Below are 17,769 nucleotides of genomic sequence, written 5' to 3'. Positions count from 1 at the left end.
TGTTCCGAGCGATGTTGCTCGGTGGCGTCGCGGCGGCTGTGCAGGCGGATTGGGACACACCAGCGCTCTGCGTGGCGGAGCTTCTTTGCTCGCTTTGTGGATCCACGGCGTGGTGTTCGAGCGATGTGGCTGACGGCGTCACGGCGGCTGTGCTGGAGATGTGGGACTCGTTTTCATGCGCCTTTTGGTGGGACTGTGGCTGCTACACCACTGGAATTACATCTTGACCCCTACTTGGTGGACTTTTTACTTTTATTTTTTATTATTTATTAATTTATTATGTTTTATTGTTATTATTTTTTTCTTTGTCTATAATTGTAAAGCGTCCTTGGGTTTCTTGAAAGGCGCTATAGAAGTTGAACTTATTATTATGCCGGTCACCTCAGAGAATCCATAATTTCAACCGGAGCCTGTCAGTGCATGGTATATTTGATTACTATTTTACAGAAGAGATAGGATTTTTAAGCTCGATTTCTGTGCAATATTGGCTACATGGGTTATGTGCATTTTAAACCAATTGCATTTTAACAGGAAGGAGTGGCAGCTCTGTTGTTTACATGCACACACAGACACACACACCACTGTCACCACACCTACCCATCACTGTCAGTGTATATTGCTGTCGCAATTCCCACCACTTTCCCACACTCAGATAAATCAGTCAACAACGGAGGAAAACAAAGCCTAATTCCTAAAAAGAACATGCGTGGGTCGGCAATGTCAAAACAGGTCGGTGACGACACTCAGAGTGATGTAGAAACGCTGCAACTAAACGTAGCAGCATGATGAATTAATTTCACCACCTTAAACCACATCACCCGGTGCAGTGAAAGAGAAACATACAGCTTTGTTTTTAAGCGCTGTGCCATAATCACAGAAAATGTGGCACATAAAAACTCATAAATATTGAACCTTTGAAACAATTTAAGGCTTTCGTCGTATCCTATCACCATTTCTGTTATGAGATAAGAGAGATTTTTTTAGCCATATCACTCAGCACGAATGAGTGTGTAGTGGGAGTGCAGTAGGCGTGCAAAGGAAATACGCTGTGCATGTAGTGAGAGTGCACTGCGAATACAGTGAGGCGGGAGTCCAGTGCTCAGACACAGAGAGTGCAGTGAGAGTACAGCGGGAGCACTCACCCCTCATTCCACAGAGCCAGAATGTACTTTTTCACCAGGTCAATGATGTTATCCAACCAAACCCAGAATGAGAACCCTTTTCCTGCCATGTTCTCCTGCAACACACACACAAAGCAACATTAAAGGAGAACTGAAGTCATTTTTAAACTGCTTTATTTCTTAATTAACGTGTTATTCAATTACGTTTTCAGTTTTATTAACCTTATATCGTGACTCGTATAGGCATATTATTATTATATTACGCTTATCGGCCTTTTCGGTTTTTAACCCATGTTGAATGTAGTTCGTTTGGTCCACGGCAGGCGTCGCTTATCCGTGTGATCTTCACGAGACTTCAAACATGACGTGTCAGCGCCGCCATTTTGAAAACCGTTTACACAGCGGCCAGATCGCCATATCATTCCAGTTTAGATTAATTTCGAGATTTGCCAGCTTCATCAGTGACGGACTGTCAGTCCTGCGCGCTGTAGCGCGTGCACGTGAAGGCGCACCGAGTGGACTCCAGCACGCGCGCCGTGAACAAGGCGCACCTGAGCTCAATTAAGGAACTGTGTGTTTGCCTGTTTAAGGACTGTGCTGACGCATTTGTATCGCGAAGTATTACGATACGCCTGTACGCATTACCGAGCCTTTCTACCCGTTGTCTTGATTTCCTGTTTCTCGTTCTTGTCCTCGCTTAGCCTTTGATGTACTGTTTGCACCTCGACCGACCCTTTTGCCCGTTTTCTCGTTTTTGATCTCGCCTGCCGTTTTGGATTGTTCGCCTGTGTATATATCGTCTCACTGTATATATATTCTGCACTTTATTAAACTGTATACTTCTGCACATACTGTACATCCGCCTCCCTCGCGTACGTGACGTGGAGATTATTCCATACGACACCAAACCAACTGAGAAAGACGACAGGATAAGGACGAGTCCGTCGTGCTGGTATTTACGTCATTACTGTCGCACAATTAAAACGTGCCAGATCAGGCCGCTGGTAGGTTTTCAAAATAATAAATACATGCATGTATTTTTGTGATATTATACTGAGCGCATTTCCTGCATAGTCCTCACTAAGGTTTCAGACAGCACTACAAAATGGCGTCCCTACTATATAGTGCCCAGGGAGCGATTTCGGACACAGGGTGCGCCTTTTGACAACGTTGGCCGCTTTGATTTACGCTGTGCGTTTTACTTCTGTCCTACGATGTCTCGCACAGGTCTCAAGGAATCTCGTTTACGGCCATTGCTTTGACATATGGACTGATATATTACAGAGCACATTTCAAACACTCATAGCTTGCTCTAGCAGTGACAAAATAGCTATCAGAAATGCGTTCCGATATTTAATAAAATGAGATAAATACAGTTTTGAGAAGAAAAAAAAATCTGCCTTCAGTTTCCCCTTTAAACTGTGATTGGTGTAGTTTGCAATGGGTTAAAACTGAACAAGATCTGTGTAGCAGAAACATACTTTGCAAAACTTGGCCCAAGTGATCTGGCAACCGGAGTAGTTCACACAAGGACCTAAAGGCAAGAAGGAAAGATCAGCAAGTGCAATTATTTATTCATGAAAAAGGTTTTGCGCAAACATGAATAGTTCTTTCTCTCTCAGACATCTAGGGCTGTCAAATTTGTTCAATATTGTCCTGGAATGTAAAGCCTTTTAAAATATTTTACTATCGATATTACTTAAGAAGTGTTTTTGTTCATTTACAAACATTAACAGCATTGTACAACCTACGTCTATGTACTAGACATAATTTAACATTCGACAACAACAAAAGTGAATATGTAAAAAGTAAACAAGAGTGCTCTGAGAGCACAATATCCCCTGCTGGCAACTATACCATAACTCTGGTAAAATGCGACTGAATTGAACGAAATTACAATATGCGTAGTACTGATGTATAACAAAGAATCCTGCCAAGTTTTGTGAAAGTCCTCCAAAAACTGTGAGGGAAGTTGATTTCAGAAAGCAAGCACACTTTGATGAAATTGCCAAAGTACAAGTTTGTTAATCAGGGATCCCAGCAGTAATTGAAAAAAATAGAGGAATGTAAGAAACTATCAGCAGGGGTCAAGGGGGCTGCCTGAAGCTGTTGAGATTTTAACATTTAAAGATGCTATAGAACACATTTTTTACATAGATTTAACATAGAAAAGCAACAGAATTTAACAATAATGTGTATCTATTTGATACCATATTTTGTAATCAATGGCATAAGTGGCAAAAAAAAATTATAAAAATTAGACGAAAATGTAGCTTTGAAGAATATACTTGCCTAAATATTCCACTGATTTTGTTATAATATAACAATAGTAGGGCTGTAACGATACACCCAACTCACGATTCGATTCGTATCGCGATTTTTGACCCACGATTCGATACGCCCACGATTTTTTTTAAAATGTTTTTTTAAAGTAGTAAATTTGACTTCTTAACATTTACTTACTTACATTAACTATTTAATAACAAATAATTCAGACCACTGCAGAGAATGAGTAATATGTATGCAAAAATGAACAAATGTATATCCAAAGACTGTTTTATTTCTCAAAATAATACTGTTGAGCCGGAAGCTCTGTTTTTTTCGGTTCTGAAAAAGTCATTTTTCCAAATCGTGTAAATCCGTTAAGATTTTTTTTTGGGGGGGGGGGGGGGGGGGGTATAGGGGTGGCTCTCTCACTGTCTCACTCTCATAGGGCCAATGATTTTCTGTGATCGCGGAAAACAGATGGAAATTACGGAATTTTTATGGTGAACATTGCTCGCGTGTCAAAATGTAACTGCCGCAGAAGGCTTCCGCCCAAGCAGACATGCTTTCAGTGTTGCCAGATATTGCTAACGTTTTCCACCCCAAAATATGTTCAAAACCAGCCAAAAAGCACCTAAACCTGCCCAATCTGGCAACACTGCATGCCTTTCCGGTCAAGTGATTGTGATTGGCTTGTGGCACACCTAGCCAGCCAATGAGCTGCTTGTTTACAGATTCGCTCCCCGCGTCGCAACCAGAATGGCGACCGCTTAAAAGAAATGAATGCTCTGCCAGTGGCGAGTGTGGACGTTGCGTGACTCGCAGAAGATTGTCGCAGGTCGGCGAAAAAACGACTTACTAATAGATATAAAAAATAAAAGTAATTTAAGTAAGTTTAAAATGTAATTTAAATAAAAAGTAAAGTATTCATAAATTGAAGTTTGGAAGCGCCTCTGTTTTTGGGCTGAGGAGAAGTTTGAAAGGGTGTACCGCGATTCTGCCTTCTTGTATCGCGATACGGATCGTGGCTCTGCGTATCGCGATTTCGATATGCATATTGTTACAGCCCTAAACAATAGTATCCATAGTGCATCTCATTTGTTTATTTTTTTGTTTCAAGCTAATGTCAAAACTAGTCTAATATAAGCCACATTCATTTTTCAAAAATCATGAATATGAGCATAAATCAAATGATTCAGTAATATTAGATATATACATATGTACAGCAAATACTGGAGATATTTGATTTAAACCTTTCTCTTTTTGAAAGGTTTCACTGCAAAGGAATTTAATGCTCTTTTCTGGGGTGCATCTTTCCTCCAGTTTTCTCTGCTTTTGTGTCTCTGATCTTTCCTTCTGCTTTTCTGATGTTCCTGCAGTGCTCTGAATTAAGTTCAACACATTAGAATTAAATTAAGTTCAACGCATTAGAAACAAAAGCACGAACGGAGTTAAAACATGTTTTCTAGCAAATGAGCGCAGCCATATTGTTTTCTCGTTCTATCGCGTACAGTCTCGTGGTATTTACATCAATTTAACTTCCGATCAGCCCGGTAGATGGCGGTAATACACATCGATTGTTAACCGCCAATAAATCGACAGAAGAAGAGCGTTCCCGAATGTCAACGAGAACAAACGAAGCCGACGAAAACGTCGCTAAACAAGCAAACCAAATCAGAACGTATTCTGCTGGTCATTTTACTTAAAGATATTATTAATGGATATACAAGAGATTTAAAAAAAACTTTCGCTAGAAAATAGCGGAATTCCGCTAAATAGCGGACGTCTGGGATCCCTGGTTAATAATCAAGCGCATAACTCTGGTAAAAACTGCCCAAATTAAACGAAATTTCAATCTGCGTATAACTGTCATATAACAAAGGCTTTTGCCAAGTTTGGTGAAATTCCTCTACAAATTGTGAGAGGAGTCAAGGGCAAATACAGCCCCAATTACATACCGTATAACGGCGCCCAAATTACGGGCTTGTCAAAAGGCCCAAAATAGAACATACGAAAATCGCCCAAATTAGAAGAAAATATCCTGTTTCATAAGGGTGGAGAACCCAAAACATTTTTAAATTATTGTTAAATGTCATTTTTTGGCATATATATATTTCAATTTGTTGTTCAGTCACTTCATAACATGAAGTGAACATGAAATGCATCTAGCGATTACTGTAAACCGTGTCTGAGTCTCTGACGTCTGAATGTCGTAAAATAGACTTCCTTTGTTTATGTTGTGAAATTCTCAACGATTCATGATAACACATGAGTAACACAAGCATGTGTGTGACTGAATGAATGAATGAATCTTTTTTTTTTTCCGTTTCCGGTTGAGAGTACGTCGTGCGCATTCTGGCTGCCACTTCTCACCAGAGCTTTTTTTAATTTTATTTTCTTTTTCAATTTTCATTTTATTTATTTATTTTTGTGTGTGTTTGTGTAGTTTGTTGTTTGAGTGTTTTGTCCGCCGGTTGTGGTGTAGCTCCGGACCCAGTTTTGGGCGTTGGTTCCCTCCAGGCCTTGGTTCGCCGTGGGTGATGCCTGCGCTCCCGGCTGTGGACTGCAGTGAGCTCGTTGCTCATTTAACATTCGTGGTTGTCCAGTGCTCTGCGCTTTAACGCTTGGCGTGATGTTCTGAGCGATGTTGCTCGGTGGCGTCGCGGCGGCTGTGCAAGCGGATTGGGACACACCAGCGCTCTGTGTGGCGGAGCTTCTCTGCTCGCTTTGTGGATCCACGGCGTGGTGTTCGAGCGATGTTGCTGGCGGCGTCGCGGCGGCTGTGCTGGAGATGTGGGACTCGTTTTCGTGCGCCTTTTGGTGGGACTGTGGCTGCTACACCACTGGAATTACATCTTGACCCCTACTTGGTGGACTTTTTACTTTTATTTTTTATTATTTACTCATTTATTTATTATTGTTATTTTTTTCTTTGTCTATAATTGTAAAGCGTCCTTGGGTTTTTTGAAAGGCGCTATACAAATTGAACTTATTATTATTATTATTATTATAACACATGGCTGTCGGTTTGTGATACTGCTGATAGTACAGATTGACAAGTGGTCGTCATGCCGGGTCGTGGTAGACCTAAGACAACTGGTAAATCACATAATAAGAACAGCAGTTCATATATTCATGGAAAACGCACAATCAATGGCATTATTAATTCTACAGGCGGGGGAATGGGGAGGTTTATCACACGACAGAACAGTCAGAAGACATCAGACGATATTGTTGACAAGGTCGAGGTCATTGACTTGTCGTCTGCAACAGCTGCCTTACAGTTGCCAGGTACGCTATGGATTTTTATTACATATTTTATGTGAGACTTTTATGTAATCTGCTTTGTACCAGCTTATTGTTAAACTTAAGTGAAAATTATTTTTATCCCATTTATGCCCAAATTAATTTATACCAAATTATATTGGAAGTTGAATTGAAATAGATGTGCGCCCAAATAGATGCTGTGATCATAATTAGGCTTACAAAATATTTTTATCTTTTTTATTTATTCAGAATGTTGGAGAAAACTTTTGACTTTTTAGATACAGCACTACTTTATACTTGCACATGATTATGTAATTTCTATTATTTTTATTGCTCGATATATTTATAATTGGTTAAAAAAAATTACACGTCAAAAATTTTCAGCACGCTACGCGCGAAAATAGTAAAAAAAAAAAAAAATTTTTACGCTCGCTACGGTCGCCATGGTGCCCAAATTAAAAACCTGTCTTTGCCCCTGGGAGTTGATTTCAGAAGAACGTACACCCTCATGAAATTGTCAAAGTACAAGTTATTTAATTTAATCAAGGGTCAAAACTCTGGGAAAATTTTCACAAACAAAATTAAATCGTAATACACGTATTACCGTTATATAAAACAAGGCCTTTTGCCAAGCTTCGAGAAATTCGTCCAAAAATTATGAGAGGAGTTGATTTCAGAACGCAAGCGCACCTTCATGAAATTATGAAAGTACAAGGTTGTTAATCGAGGGCTGTAACTCTGGTAAAATGCGACCGAATTGAACAAAATAACAATATGCGTACTACCGACATATAACAGAGAATCCTGCCAAGTTTTGTGAAATTCCTCCAAAAATTGTGAGAGGAGTTGATTTCAGAAGGTGAGCACCCTTTCCTGGGACGGACAGAAATCGCCACGACATAATCCCCCGTCGGGCCTTTTGGCCAGTGGGGGCTAAAAACACGACAAAGTACGAGACATTTTAATATCAATGTCAATTTTTTTTTTTCCTGCAAGTGTGTAAATTCCAACAGCGTTCATTCCGACAGCCTAGAACAAGCACGCAAAGACATAGCCAAGCATACCAAGCAGTTTCTCAGCCAGTGTGGTGAGTTGCTCAATAGTCAGGCCTCTCTTGGTTGTGGAAGAAAACTGCCAGCTCAGAACTTCAGCCACCTGATCCCATGTACCCACAGGAGGTTTCGTGAAGAAATTTACATTCTGACAGAAAAAAAAAAAAAAGAGAACAAATTTCAGACAGCGTACGCATTCATTCTTTCATCGTCTATCTAAGGTCAGCAGAAAATGGAGCGCAATGCTGTTTTTCATTCACCTTGGGATGATTAGTCAGCATGTTGTACCACAGAATGGACGCCCAGGCATTGGGCATCTGGCAGATATTAGAAATGACGACGACAGGAAGGGAGTGTGTCTGTAGAAAATGAAAGAAAAACTTAAATGAGACAACACTGAAAGTAATGTCCGTGATTTGGTGTATATATAGAGTAGACTGAAAGACACCATTTCTATTTATGGCTTCTTTTAAAGATGAGGTGCATTTGAAAAAAAGACCCATCGATTCTTGTTATTTTAGCCACAGCGACATCTGGAAGGTTTTCCCCAGACCTCTCACATATATGTCAGGGTAATATATAGCTAGACTCCTGGCTAGTTATAAGCCGTTACACAATACTTGGTGTCCTTTTCGTAACTGAGCCTGTACGCTTCTGCTGCCAAGTTAGACAAACCCGAGAGGTCTGATGGTAACAGGCTTTCAGAGATTCTGTGCCTTATGTTAATGTTCATTATCTAGGCCATCGCTACCAGCATCCGTTCATCACATCTGTAGTAGGGCTGCGTACCTAAACGTAACATCAGGTACAGGTACCGGTACAGAGGTTTAGGTACAGGTCCGGACCTGTACCTGAACAATTTGACAAATTAACATGTGTTCTTCTGAACTTCTTCAATAATGACAGACACATTAATAAACTGTTGACAACTTGTCAGTATCTTTATTCAAAGAAAACCGAACATAACTAGGTTTCCTACCTCACTTCTCAGGCCCTGTCCACACGGCAACGGATTCAGGTGAATCTGATAAAATTGTTTATCGTTTCGGCCTGGCGTCCACACGGCACCGGCGTTCTGGGTGCCCCAAAACGAAATCTTTTGAGAACGGGTTCCAGAGTGGAAAGATCTGGCTACGGCGCCGTTGCGAAGTCGTCTGGATGAGTAGAACGGATTTGTTTATGATGACGTCACAACCACATGTGCTTCACGCCGGGTAGAAGTGTAACGAACTCGATGCGAGTTGTCAACAAATCCTATAACTTGGTTCATGAAACGCGCTTACAAAATATTTTCACTGTGAATATTTATTGTGTAATGGTGCAAAGTGAGAGAGTGAGATTCTCTGCCCTTAGGGCAGAGTCAATCCTGCCAGCAAAAATAGGGAAAAAAAAAAGGAGCAATCTCACCTCTTCAGATGTTGGTTTAAGTCCTACAATACATTCCTCAAAAAGGGCGTAGAAGAACAAATTAATCCATCAATGTGTAGCATTCAATTTATTCCGGACCATTAAAGACGCCGCCTTCCGCATAGAATCATACGTCATCCTTGCCGCCATATTGGATGGGGCAAAGCGGAGAATAAAGATGCCTCATTCATGTGCAGCGTTTAACTGTACCAACAGGTTTACCGTCCAAACGAGATCACATGGGATTACCTTTCACAGCTGAGACTGGAAAAATACTTTTCATTGTATTTGGTCATTATAACGTAACTTTACGAACAGATTTTCCTGACTTTGTGGCTAATATGAAGTCTCGCGCATAATAGTTTATGCGCATGCGTCCTTACTTCTTCTATTGTCCTGGTGTCTCCAATGGGACCGTCTTACAGCGCACCTAGAGGTGTGGCATGTGTATTGCATCGTTTTCAGCAAGCGTTGCGTTGCCATATGTACTTGATATTTTACTGATCCGTTGCCCATGTGGACGCGATATATATATTTTTTCAATCTTGTTGTCGTGTGGATGTAGCCTTAGTTAACTTGGGACAAAAAGTCATAAGTTGACTCACAGCGAGACAACTTGCATTCTGGCCCCCTGAAAGCTTTGTTACGTGATCCCAGACCTTACTGGTCTTCCCACGTGGCATGACAAACAAATTCACTCCGCGCAGTCCGCGGCCTTTAACTTGCGCGGCAAAATTACACAAAGCAACAAAGGCCGCCAATGACAGCAAAGGAAAAATGGCTGACTTACTTTTGAGTCTTTTTGACCAATCAGAACGCTGGATCAGTCAAGCTCTCGCAATGTCTCGCGAGACTGTGGCGAGAGGATCTCAAATCAAAGATGGCTCTGCTTTCAAGTTTCAGTGCGGCATTTTACGTCTTTTCCAGTGCTAAATTTTCGTAGGATTTACGCATCTTCGGTCACAAAATAAGCAGATACTTGGTGTAAATTTATATCGGTACAGTACCGGTACTTCATGATCCGGTATGTTGGACCTGTACCGAATCAATTTTCACGGTACAGTACCGGTACGCAGCCCTAACCTGTAGAATACATTCAGTCGAGTTTTAATAATTGAAGTGCTGACAGTGGGCACCATGGCGACAACCATTAGCACAAGCTCGTTAGCAATCAGCAGACTGCACCAATCGCCAGGAGTCATGAAATGGACTTGCAAACCAATTAGCTGTAATGCACTAACATGATTAATCCTAAGTGCCTCTGACTATATGCCGAGGGTCCTGATTCAGACATCTGTCCTACTTTCAGATTTTTAATTGTTGACCAGAGCCTGTGGTTTATATTAAAATGTTCCAGTTTGTGTGTCCTCACCTCAAGGTCGATTTTAAGGCCCTGGTGGTACACTTCTGTCTCAAAGGTGATGAGATGAAGCTCCTCAGTGACGATCAGAGAGGCCTGGAGGTCAGAGGACAAATTCATAAGCGCTCTCTTATTCAGGTTAATTTCTCTGTTAGGTTACTGAATTAGGGTGTGTGTGTGTGTGTGTGTGTGTGTGTGTGTGTGTGTGTGTATATATATATATATATATATATCATGTCACTGTCTATCATAGAGCAGCCACTTACATCGCTGTTGGTCCGGCCACCGTTGCCACACCTCTGTTCTCGCAGAGTCTGTGAAAGAGGACGAGCAGTGAGAACGACATTTCACACATCATAACACAATTAAAGGGGAACTGAAGTCATTTTTAAACTTGCTTTATTTCTTAATTAACATGTTACGTTTTCGGTTTTATTAACCTTATATTGTGACTCGTATCGGCATATTAGTATATTACACTTATCGGCCTTTTTGGTTTTTAGCCATGTTGAATGTAGTTCGTTTGGTCGACGGCAGGCGTCGCTTATCCGCGCGATCGTCGCGAGACTTGTGCGAGACTTCAAACATGAAGTGTCAGCGCCGCCATTTAGAAAACTGTTTACACAGCGGCCAGACCGCCATATCATTCCAATTTAGATTAATTTTGAGATTTGCCAGCTTCATCAGTGATGGAGATTATTCCATACGACGCCGAACCAACGTGGAGTAGAGAAGAGTTGGAAAGACGACGGGATAAGGACGAGTCCGTCACGCTGGTATTTACGTCATTACTGTCGCACAATTAAAACGTGCCAGATCAGGCGGCTGGTGGATTTTCAAAATAATAAATACACGCATGCATTTTTGTGATATTATACTGAGCGCATTTCCTGCATAGTCCTCACTAAGGTTTCGGACAGCACGACAAAATGGTGTCCCTACTATATAGTGTCCAGGGAGCGATTTCGGACACAGGGAAAACTTCCGGCTTGATTACGTCAGCATTCGAAAAAGGGCGCGCGCGTCTTTTGACAACGTTGGCAGATGTCGGTCGCTTTGATTTCCGCTGTACGTTTTAGTTCCGTCCTACGATGTCTCGTACAGGTCTCAACGAATCATGTTTACGGCCATCGCTTTGACATATGGACTGATATATTACAGAGCGTATTTCAAACACTCATAACTTGCTATAGCAGTGACAAAATAGCTATCAGAAATACATTCCTATATTTTATAAAATGAGATAAATAGAATTTTGATAAGCCCTGTGATGACCTGGCGACTTGTCCAGGGTGTACCCCGCCTTTCGCCCGTAGTCAGCTGGGATAGGCTCCAGCTTGCCTGCGACCCTGTAGAACAGGATAAAGCGGCTACAGATAATGAGATGAGATGAGAATTTTGATAATAAAAAAAATTTGCCTTCAGTTCCCCTTTAAGCCAACTGAAATCTATTGGCCGTCACAAACAGCCAAGTCAAGCTAATTATAATAAAGAAGCTTCAGGAAGAAAATGGACATTTTTTTTGCCCTATATGCTACAATGTGCTTATAAAATCTCCCACGGTGCATTTGAGGTCCTCACCAGGTGTTTGAACTCAGCTGACAGGCTGCCATTGTTGGACTCCTCCATGTTCATCACCTTGGTGTTTGTACCCAGGATGTTGAACTTTCGTGACCTGGATGAAGAAAAAACAAGACTTACATTCATACAGGCACAAACGTAATTAAGTGGTATAACATCTACAACTCAATTCACCAAATCTACCTCTTGATAAATACCACATCCAGGATACACATGTAAGCAAACACCCACAAAGTGCATAAGAAAAATTGAGAAGAGAACACATTTGCGGTACGTTCTGTCAAACAGTCAGGTACTTCTACAGTAAACAACGTTATAATGAAATCTATTCGTACGTCATTATCAAAACATTATCACGCTTTTTACAGAGCGTGAAAGGATTTGATAGTTATCAGGCTGCTATCTAACCCTGAGACAATGCTCACAGAAATACGCATTATATATAAAATCTTCTCATCTGACTGTTTGTGTACTGATTATGAAAATAAGGCCCTATGTCGGATCCTGTACGTTAACAGTTACCCATGAATAACTGACCTAGGACTACACTACCGTTCAAAAGTTTGGGGTCACCCAGACAATTGTGTGTTTTCCATGAAAAGTCACACTTTTATTTACCACCATAAGTTGTAAAATGAATAGAAAATATAGTCAAGACGTTTTTCTGGCCATTTTGAGCATTTAATCGACCCCACAAATGTGATGCTCCAGAAACTCAATCTGCTCAAAGGAAGGTCAGTTTTATAACTTCTCTAAAGAGCTCAACTGTTTTCAGCTGTGCTAACATGATTGTACAAGGGTTTTCTAATCATCCATTAGCCTTCTGAGGCAATGAGCAAACACATTGTACCATTAGAACACTGGAGTGAGAGTTGCTGGAAATGGGCCTCTATACACCTATGGAGATATTGCACCAAAAACCAGACATTTGCAGCTAGAATAGTCATTTACCACATTAGCAATGTATAGAGTGGATTTCTGATTAGTTTAAAGTGATCTTCATTGAAAAGAACAGTGCTTTTCTTTCAAAAATAAGGACATTTCAAAGTGACCCCAAACTTTTGAACGGTAGTGTATGAGCAGAACATAAGCTTAAAGCATATACGCAGAGCCATGGCCTCACTTTCATTTATAAATGCCTTGAGACCTCAAGAATGGCACAGGAATAGCTTTAAGCGTAAACAACAAACCTAATATAGTAATTTTTACAATTAAAGTAATTCATATAGGTAGCGGTCTGAGTGAATGACCTTGACGTCCGTAACGTCACAGCAGGAAGTCTATCGGTCTCATTGCCATTTCCGCTATACTAAAACACAGAGCTGACTGCAACTCCGATCCTCCATTTTGAGCTAATTTATCGCCATTCCATGTAGGTGTGTTGGTGGCCGGTGCAGCAACACGACAGAAGGTGGATTTAACGTTGCATTCATGGCCCAAGAATGTTCAAACTGCAAAGATTTAGACGCGTTTTGCGAGTAGTTCACAGGCGCATACGAAGTGCTCTGTACATTTTACTGAAGACTCGTACGAAACCTCTGATCTGCTGAGGAGTGTTGGTTATAAGCCCGTATTGAAAGAGGGTGCAGTATAGGGATGTTAACCGATGACCGTTTGACCGGTGGTTGACCGAATCAACGTTAACCGGTTAATTTTTTTTTGGTTGTCGGTGAAAAAAAAAAATCAATCGTTTTGAAGCTGCCGATTTTGGAGCGGAGAACCTGGAATTCTGTGTTTGTAAACGCTTGGGGCATGCCATGCGGTGTAAGGACGACAGCTGACCAATCAGAAACACCCATTCAGTCATGTCCCGCCCCAGTTAAAGACAGCTGACAAATCAGAAACGCCCATTCAGTCATGTCCCGCCCCAGTTAAAGACAGCTGACAAATCAGAAACGCCCATTCAGTCATGTCCCACCCCAGTTAAAGACAGCTGACAAATCAGAAACACCCATTCAGTCATGTCCCGCCCCAGTTAAAGACAGCTGACAAATCAGAAACACCCATTCAGTCATGTCCCGCCCCAGTTAAAGACAGCTGACAAATCAGAAACACCCATTCAGTCATGTCCTGCCCCAGTTGAACACAGCTGCCACCAGTGTTGCCAGATTGGGCGGTTTCCTGCCCATTTGGGCGGTTTTAAGTGGATTTTGGCGGGTTTTGGACATATTTTGGGCTGGAAAACGTCAGCAGTATCTGGCAACATTGGCTGCCACTCGGCGAAAGAAAAGTGTAGACACAGGGTTTTTAGCTTACAAATTACTATTCTGGTTTTTTTTAATTATTATTATTATTATTATTATTATTAGAAGGCACATGGAGTTTAGTCCTGCCTTGGCCAGTGCATTCTGAAAGTATGTTTCGGTCTGTAGCCAACAATGCATGTTATTGCAGATATCATGCAATACCATGCAGATATCTCTCCACACAAACTAAAGGCGCAGATGCTGACTTTTTCACGGCTTTTTCATGGACTGTAACGGCATTTGCTTATGTAGTAATTTTAATACAGAATTTACTCTGATGAAATTATTCAGACACTCCAACGCCCCCCCTAAAAAAATCGGATCTGCACGAGCCGTGAAAAAGGCGCGCCGTTTGCATCCCTGTTTAAACTCATAGGTTAACTGACTTTAACCGGCTAATGAGGCTCGGTGGTCGGTCAAGATTTTTTTTAGTTTTCGCCATCCCTAGTGCAGTATTAACAATTAAATAAAACTACAAGAAAAGGAAAGATTATTTATTTATTTTTAGAAGGAAAGTGAGTTTAGTTGCACCAGTTCTCCCGGAGCGCGAGCTGAGGGTTGCTGGTAAAACCCAGGACGGAACAGGACGTGGCATATCGCTCGGGCAGTGACCTCCCCGCAATTGTTACTAAAACCGGTGACGTCCCGTTCCGTCCCGGGTTTTAGTAATTGCCTAAGCCGAGCAGTAATGGCGGAATACACGGTAATGGAGAAAGAGTGGAGCAGCCGTCTTATTTCTAAACTGGATATTGCTGCCATCTCGCTCTTATGTGAAAGAAGTGAATGAACAGAGAACTGAACGAACAACTGAAAGTCAGATTGTTTCAAAACAATCAGCCACAAGATCGGCCTTCAAGAAGCGAGAACACAGACGGGTAAGCCCCGACTCTCATTTGGATACAAAACAACACGTTTACCTGCATTTAGATTAATACATGCAACTTGTATTGTGTGTTTAAGTTAGCGGTATAAGATTATTTAATTGGCTTCAGAATGTGATTGTCTCTGATTATTTAATTTTACGTTTTATCAGTGAAAATGCATGCATGTACATGTCTGCTGCATAAGTTATAACACCCATCCTGTTTTAATGAGAGTCAACCCACAATCAATGAAGTCAAATCAGTCTTAGTTGAGCAAGTCGGTAACGGGATTTCTTACTTAACATAAATGTTTATTTATATGACTTTGGTCTATAGCTGTAAAAGGCCTCGGCCTTAAAACCGGTTACCGCAGTGACGTCACGCGCTCAGGGCTGGCTGGCTCAGCGGGGCAGCTCGAATGCCAACTTTGCAGTCGATTTTAACTCTCGAAAAAATATATTTTTATTCCCATTTATGCAGCACACAAGAGTCAAGGATGGAGAGACTATCCACTCTTTAAAAATAAAGATTCTGCGTATCTCCTTAAATTTACACAAGTCTATGCACAATTTATGCAGTTTAATTCCAGCACCATCATACTTCACACTGAAATATCAGAAAAAATATCAAACAACTGGGACTCACCCTCGAATGGCTGCAACATCTCCAGATTCCCTGAAGTTAAACATAGTTTACAATAGTAAATACATCATCAGGTAATGTGCGTGTCAATTTTTTCCTCATTTTGACTGAAAGCATGCACTCACTTGTCGATGCAAACTTTGATTTTCAGCTGGTAATTCAATTCTGGGAATTTCACGAGTAACCTTAAAGAGGGGTGGGGGGAAAAACAAGGGGGGGCATTCGTTACCTTTTGGATCATTTTCTTCTTCTGAACAATCAGTGGTGTGTGTTTAGAGTTATCGACGTTTGAAGGAATCTTACCGAACTTTGTTGGTGAACTGGACTCCTGTCTTTATGACCAGAGGTCTGTCAGGGTGCATTGGCATACATGGCTGTCTCTCGACCACAAATGCACTGCAATGACAGAAACACGTCACAAGGGGCATCTAAAGCTGAGGGATTTAACACCATGTTACATAAGAGTGTCATAACTTTCCCTGACTAACTTCCTGATTTGAAGTGCGTGTGTGTGTAGGGCACCTTTTCATAAGATTGCGAAAGAGGTCTACAATCTTCTCCTCCAGGGCAGGGCGGTGCTGAACTATGGGGTCTCCTTTATATGAAACTTTCTGCTGGAGCTCCTCCAGTTTCTTTATTTGCTGTCTGATCTGTAGTTGAGACTCGGCCAAGGATGTGATCCTGAAAGGAATTCATAGTGATATGATAAGCGATATAAAGCTCCCCACACAAAAACAATAAAACTTCCCCAAAAGCTTTAAATGTACTTTTGCTCTTATTTATTTCACAATGCTCTTGAATTCTCAAACCTGACTGGTCAGAATGTGTTGATTAATTTTCAATACCAGCAGCGAGGAATACAGTGGTGCTTGAAAGTCTGTGAACCCTTTAGAATTTTCTATATTTCTGCATAAATATGACCTAAAACATCATCAGATTTTCACACAAGTCCTAAAAGCAGATAAAGAGAACCCAGTTAAACAAATGAGACAAAATGATTATACTTGGTCATTTATTTATTGAGGAAAATGATCCAATATTACATATCTGTGAGTAGCAAAAGTATGTGAACCTCTAGGATTAGCAGTTAATTTGAAGGTGAAATTAGAGTCGGGTGTTTTCAATCAATGGGATGACAATCAGGTGTGAGTGGGCACCCTGTTTTATTTAAAGAACAGGGATCTATCAAAGTCTGATCTTCACAACACGTTTGTGGAAGTGTATCATGGCACGAACAAAGGAGATTTCTGAGGACCTCGGAAAAAGCATTGTTGATGCTCATCAGGCTGGAAAAGGTTACAAAACCATCTCTAAAGAGTTTGGACTCCACCAATCCACAGTCAGACAGATTGTGTATAAATGGAGGAAATTCAAGACCATTGTTACCCTCCCCAGGAGTGGTCAACCAACAAAGATCACTCCAAGAGCAAGGCGTGTAATAGTCGGCGAGGTCACAAAGGACCCCAGGGTAACTTCTAAGCAACTGAAGGCCTCTCTTACATTGGCTAATGTTAATGTTCCTGAGTCCACCATCAGGAGAACACTAAACAGCAATGGTGTGCATGGCAGGGTTGCAAGGAGAAAGCCACTGCTCTCCAAAAAGAACATTGCTGCTCGTCTGCAGTTTGCTAAAGATCACGTGGACAAGCCAGAAGGCTATTGGAAAAATGTTTTGTGGACGGATGAGACCAAAATAGAACCTTTTGGTTTAAATGAGACGCGTTATGTTTGGAGAAAGGAAAACACTGCATTCCAGCATAAGAACCTTATCCCATCTGTGAAACATGGTGGTGGTAGTATCATGGTTTGGGCCTGTTTTGCTGCATCTGGGCCAGGACGGCTTGCCATCATTGATAGAATTCTAAAGGAAAATGTCAGGACATCTGTCCATGAACTGAATCTCAAGAGAAGGTGGCTCATGCAGCAAGACAACGACCCTAAGCACACAAGTCATTCTACCAAAGA

At 41.3% G+C, this 17,769-nt stretch overlaps 1 protein-coding gene across 3 annotated transcripts in view; it reads right to left on the bottom strand.

Moving 5' to 3' along the window:
• Positions 1-17,769, bottom strand: part of stat3 (signal transducer and activator of transcription 3 (acute-phase response factor)) — a 94,062-nt gene that overhangs the window by 22,660 nt on the left and 53,633 nt on the right. For all 3 annotated transcript variants that reach the window (XM_060901975.1, XM_060901973.1, XM_060901974.1), the window contains exons 8-18: positions 16,327-16,485; positions 16,108-16,200; positions 15,930-15,989; positions 15,808-15,837; positions 12,054-12,147; positions 10,739-10,786; positions 10,485-10,568; positions 7,966-8,064; positions 7,718-7,853; positions 2,603-2,655; positions 1,143-1,237 (exon numbers count right to left, since the gene is read on the bottom strand). In XM_060901975.1, the coding sequence (XP_060757958.1) occupies positions 1,143-1,237; positions 2,603-2,655; positions 7,718-7,853; positions 7,966-8,064; positions 10,485-10,568; positions 10,739-10,786; positions 12,054-12,147; positions 15,808-15,837; positions 15,930-15,989; positions 16,108-16,200; positions 16,327-16,485 (951 nt within the window). The remainder of the gene's footprint in view (positions 1-1,142; positions 1,238-2,602; positions 2,656-7,717; positions 7,854-7,965; positions 8,065-10,484; positions 10,569-10,738; positions 10,787-12,053; positions 12,148-15,807; positions 15,838-15,929; positions 15,990-16,107; positions 16,201-16,326; positions 16,486-17,769) is intronic.

Source organism: Neoarius graeffei, chromosome 20, assembly GCF_027579695.1.
Source record: "Neoarius graeffei isolate fNeoGra1 chromosome 20, fNeoGra1.pri, whole genome shotgun sequence".
Lineage (NCBI taxonomy): Eukaryota > Metazoa > Chordata > Actinopteri > Siluriformes > Ariidae > Neoarius > Neoarius graeffei.
This window is presented reverse-complemented; position numbering and strand designations above follow the sequence as displayed.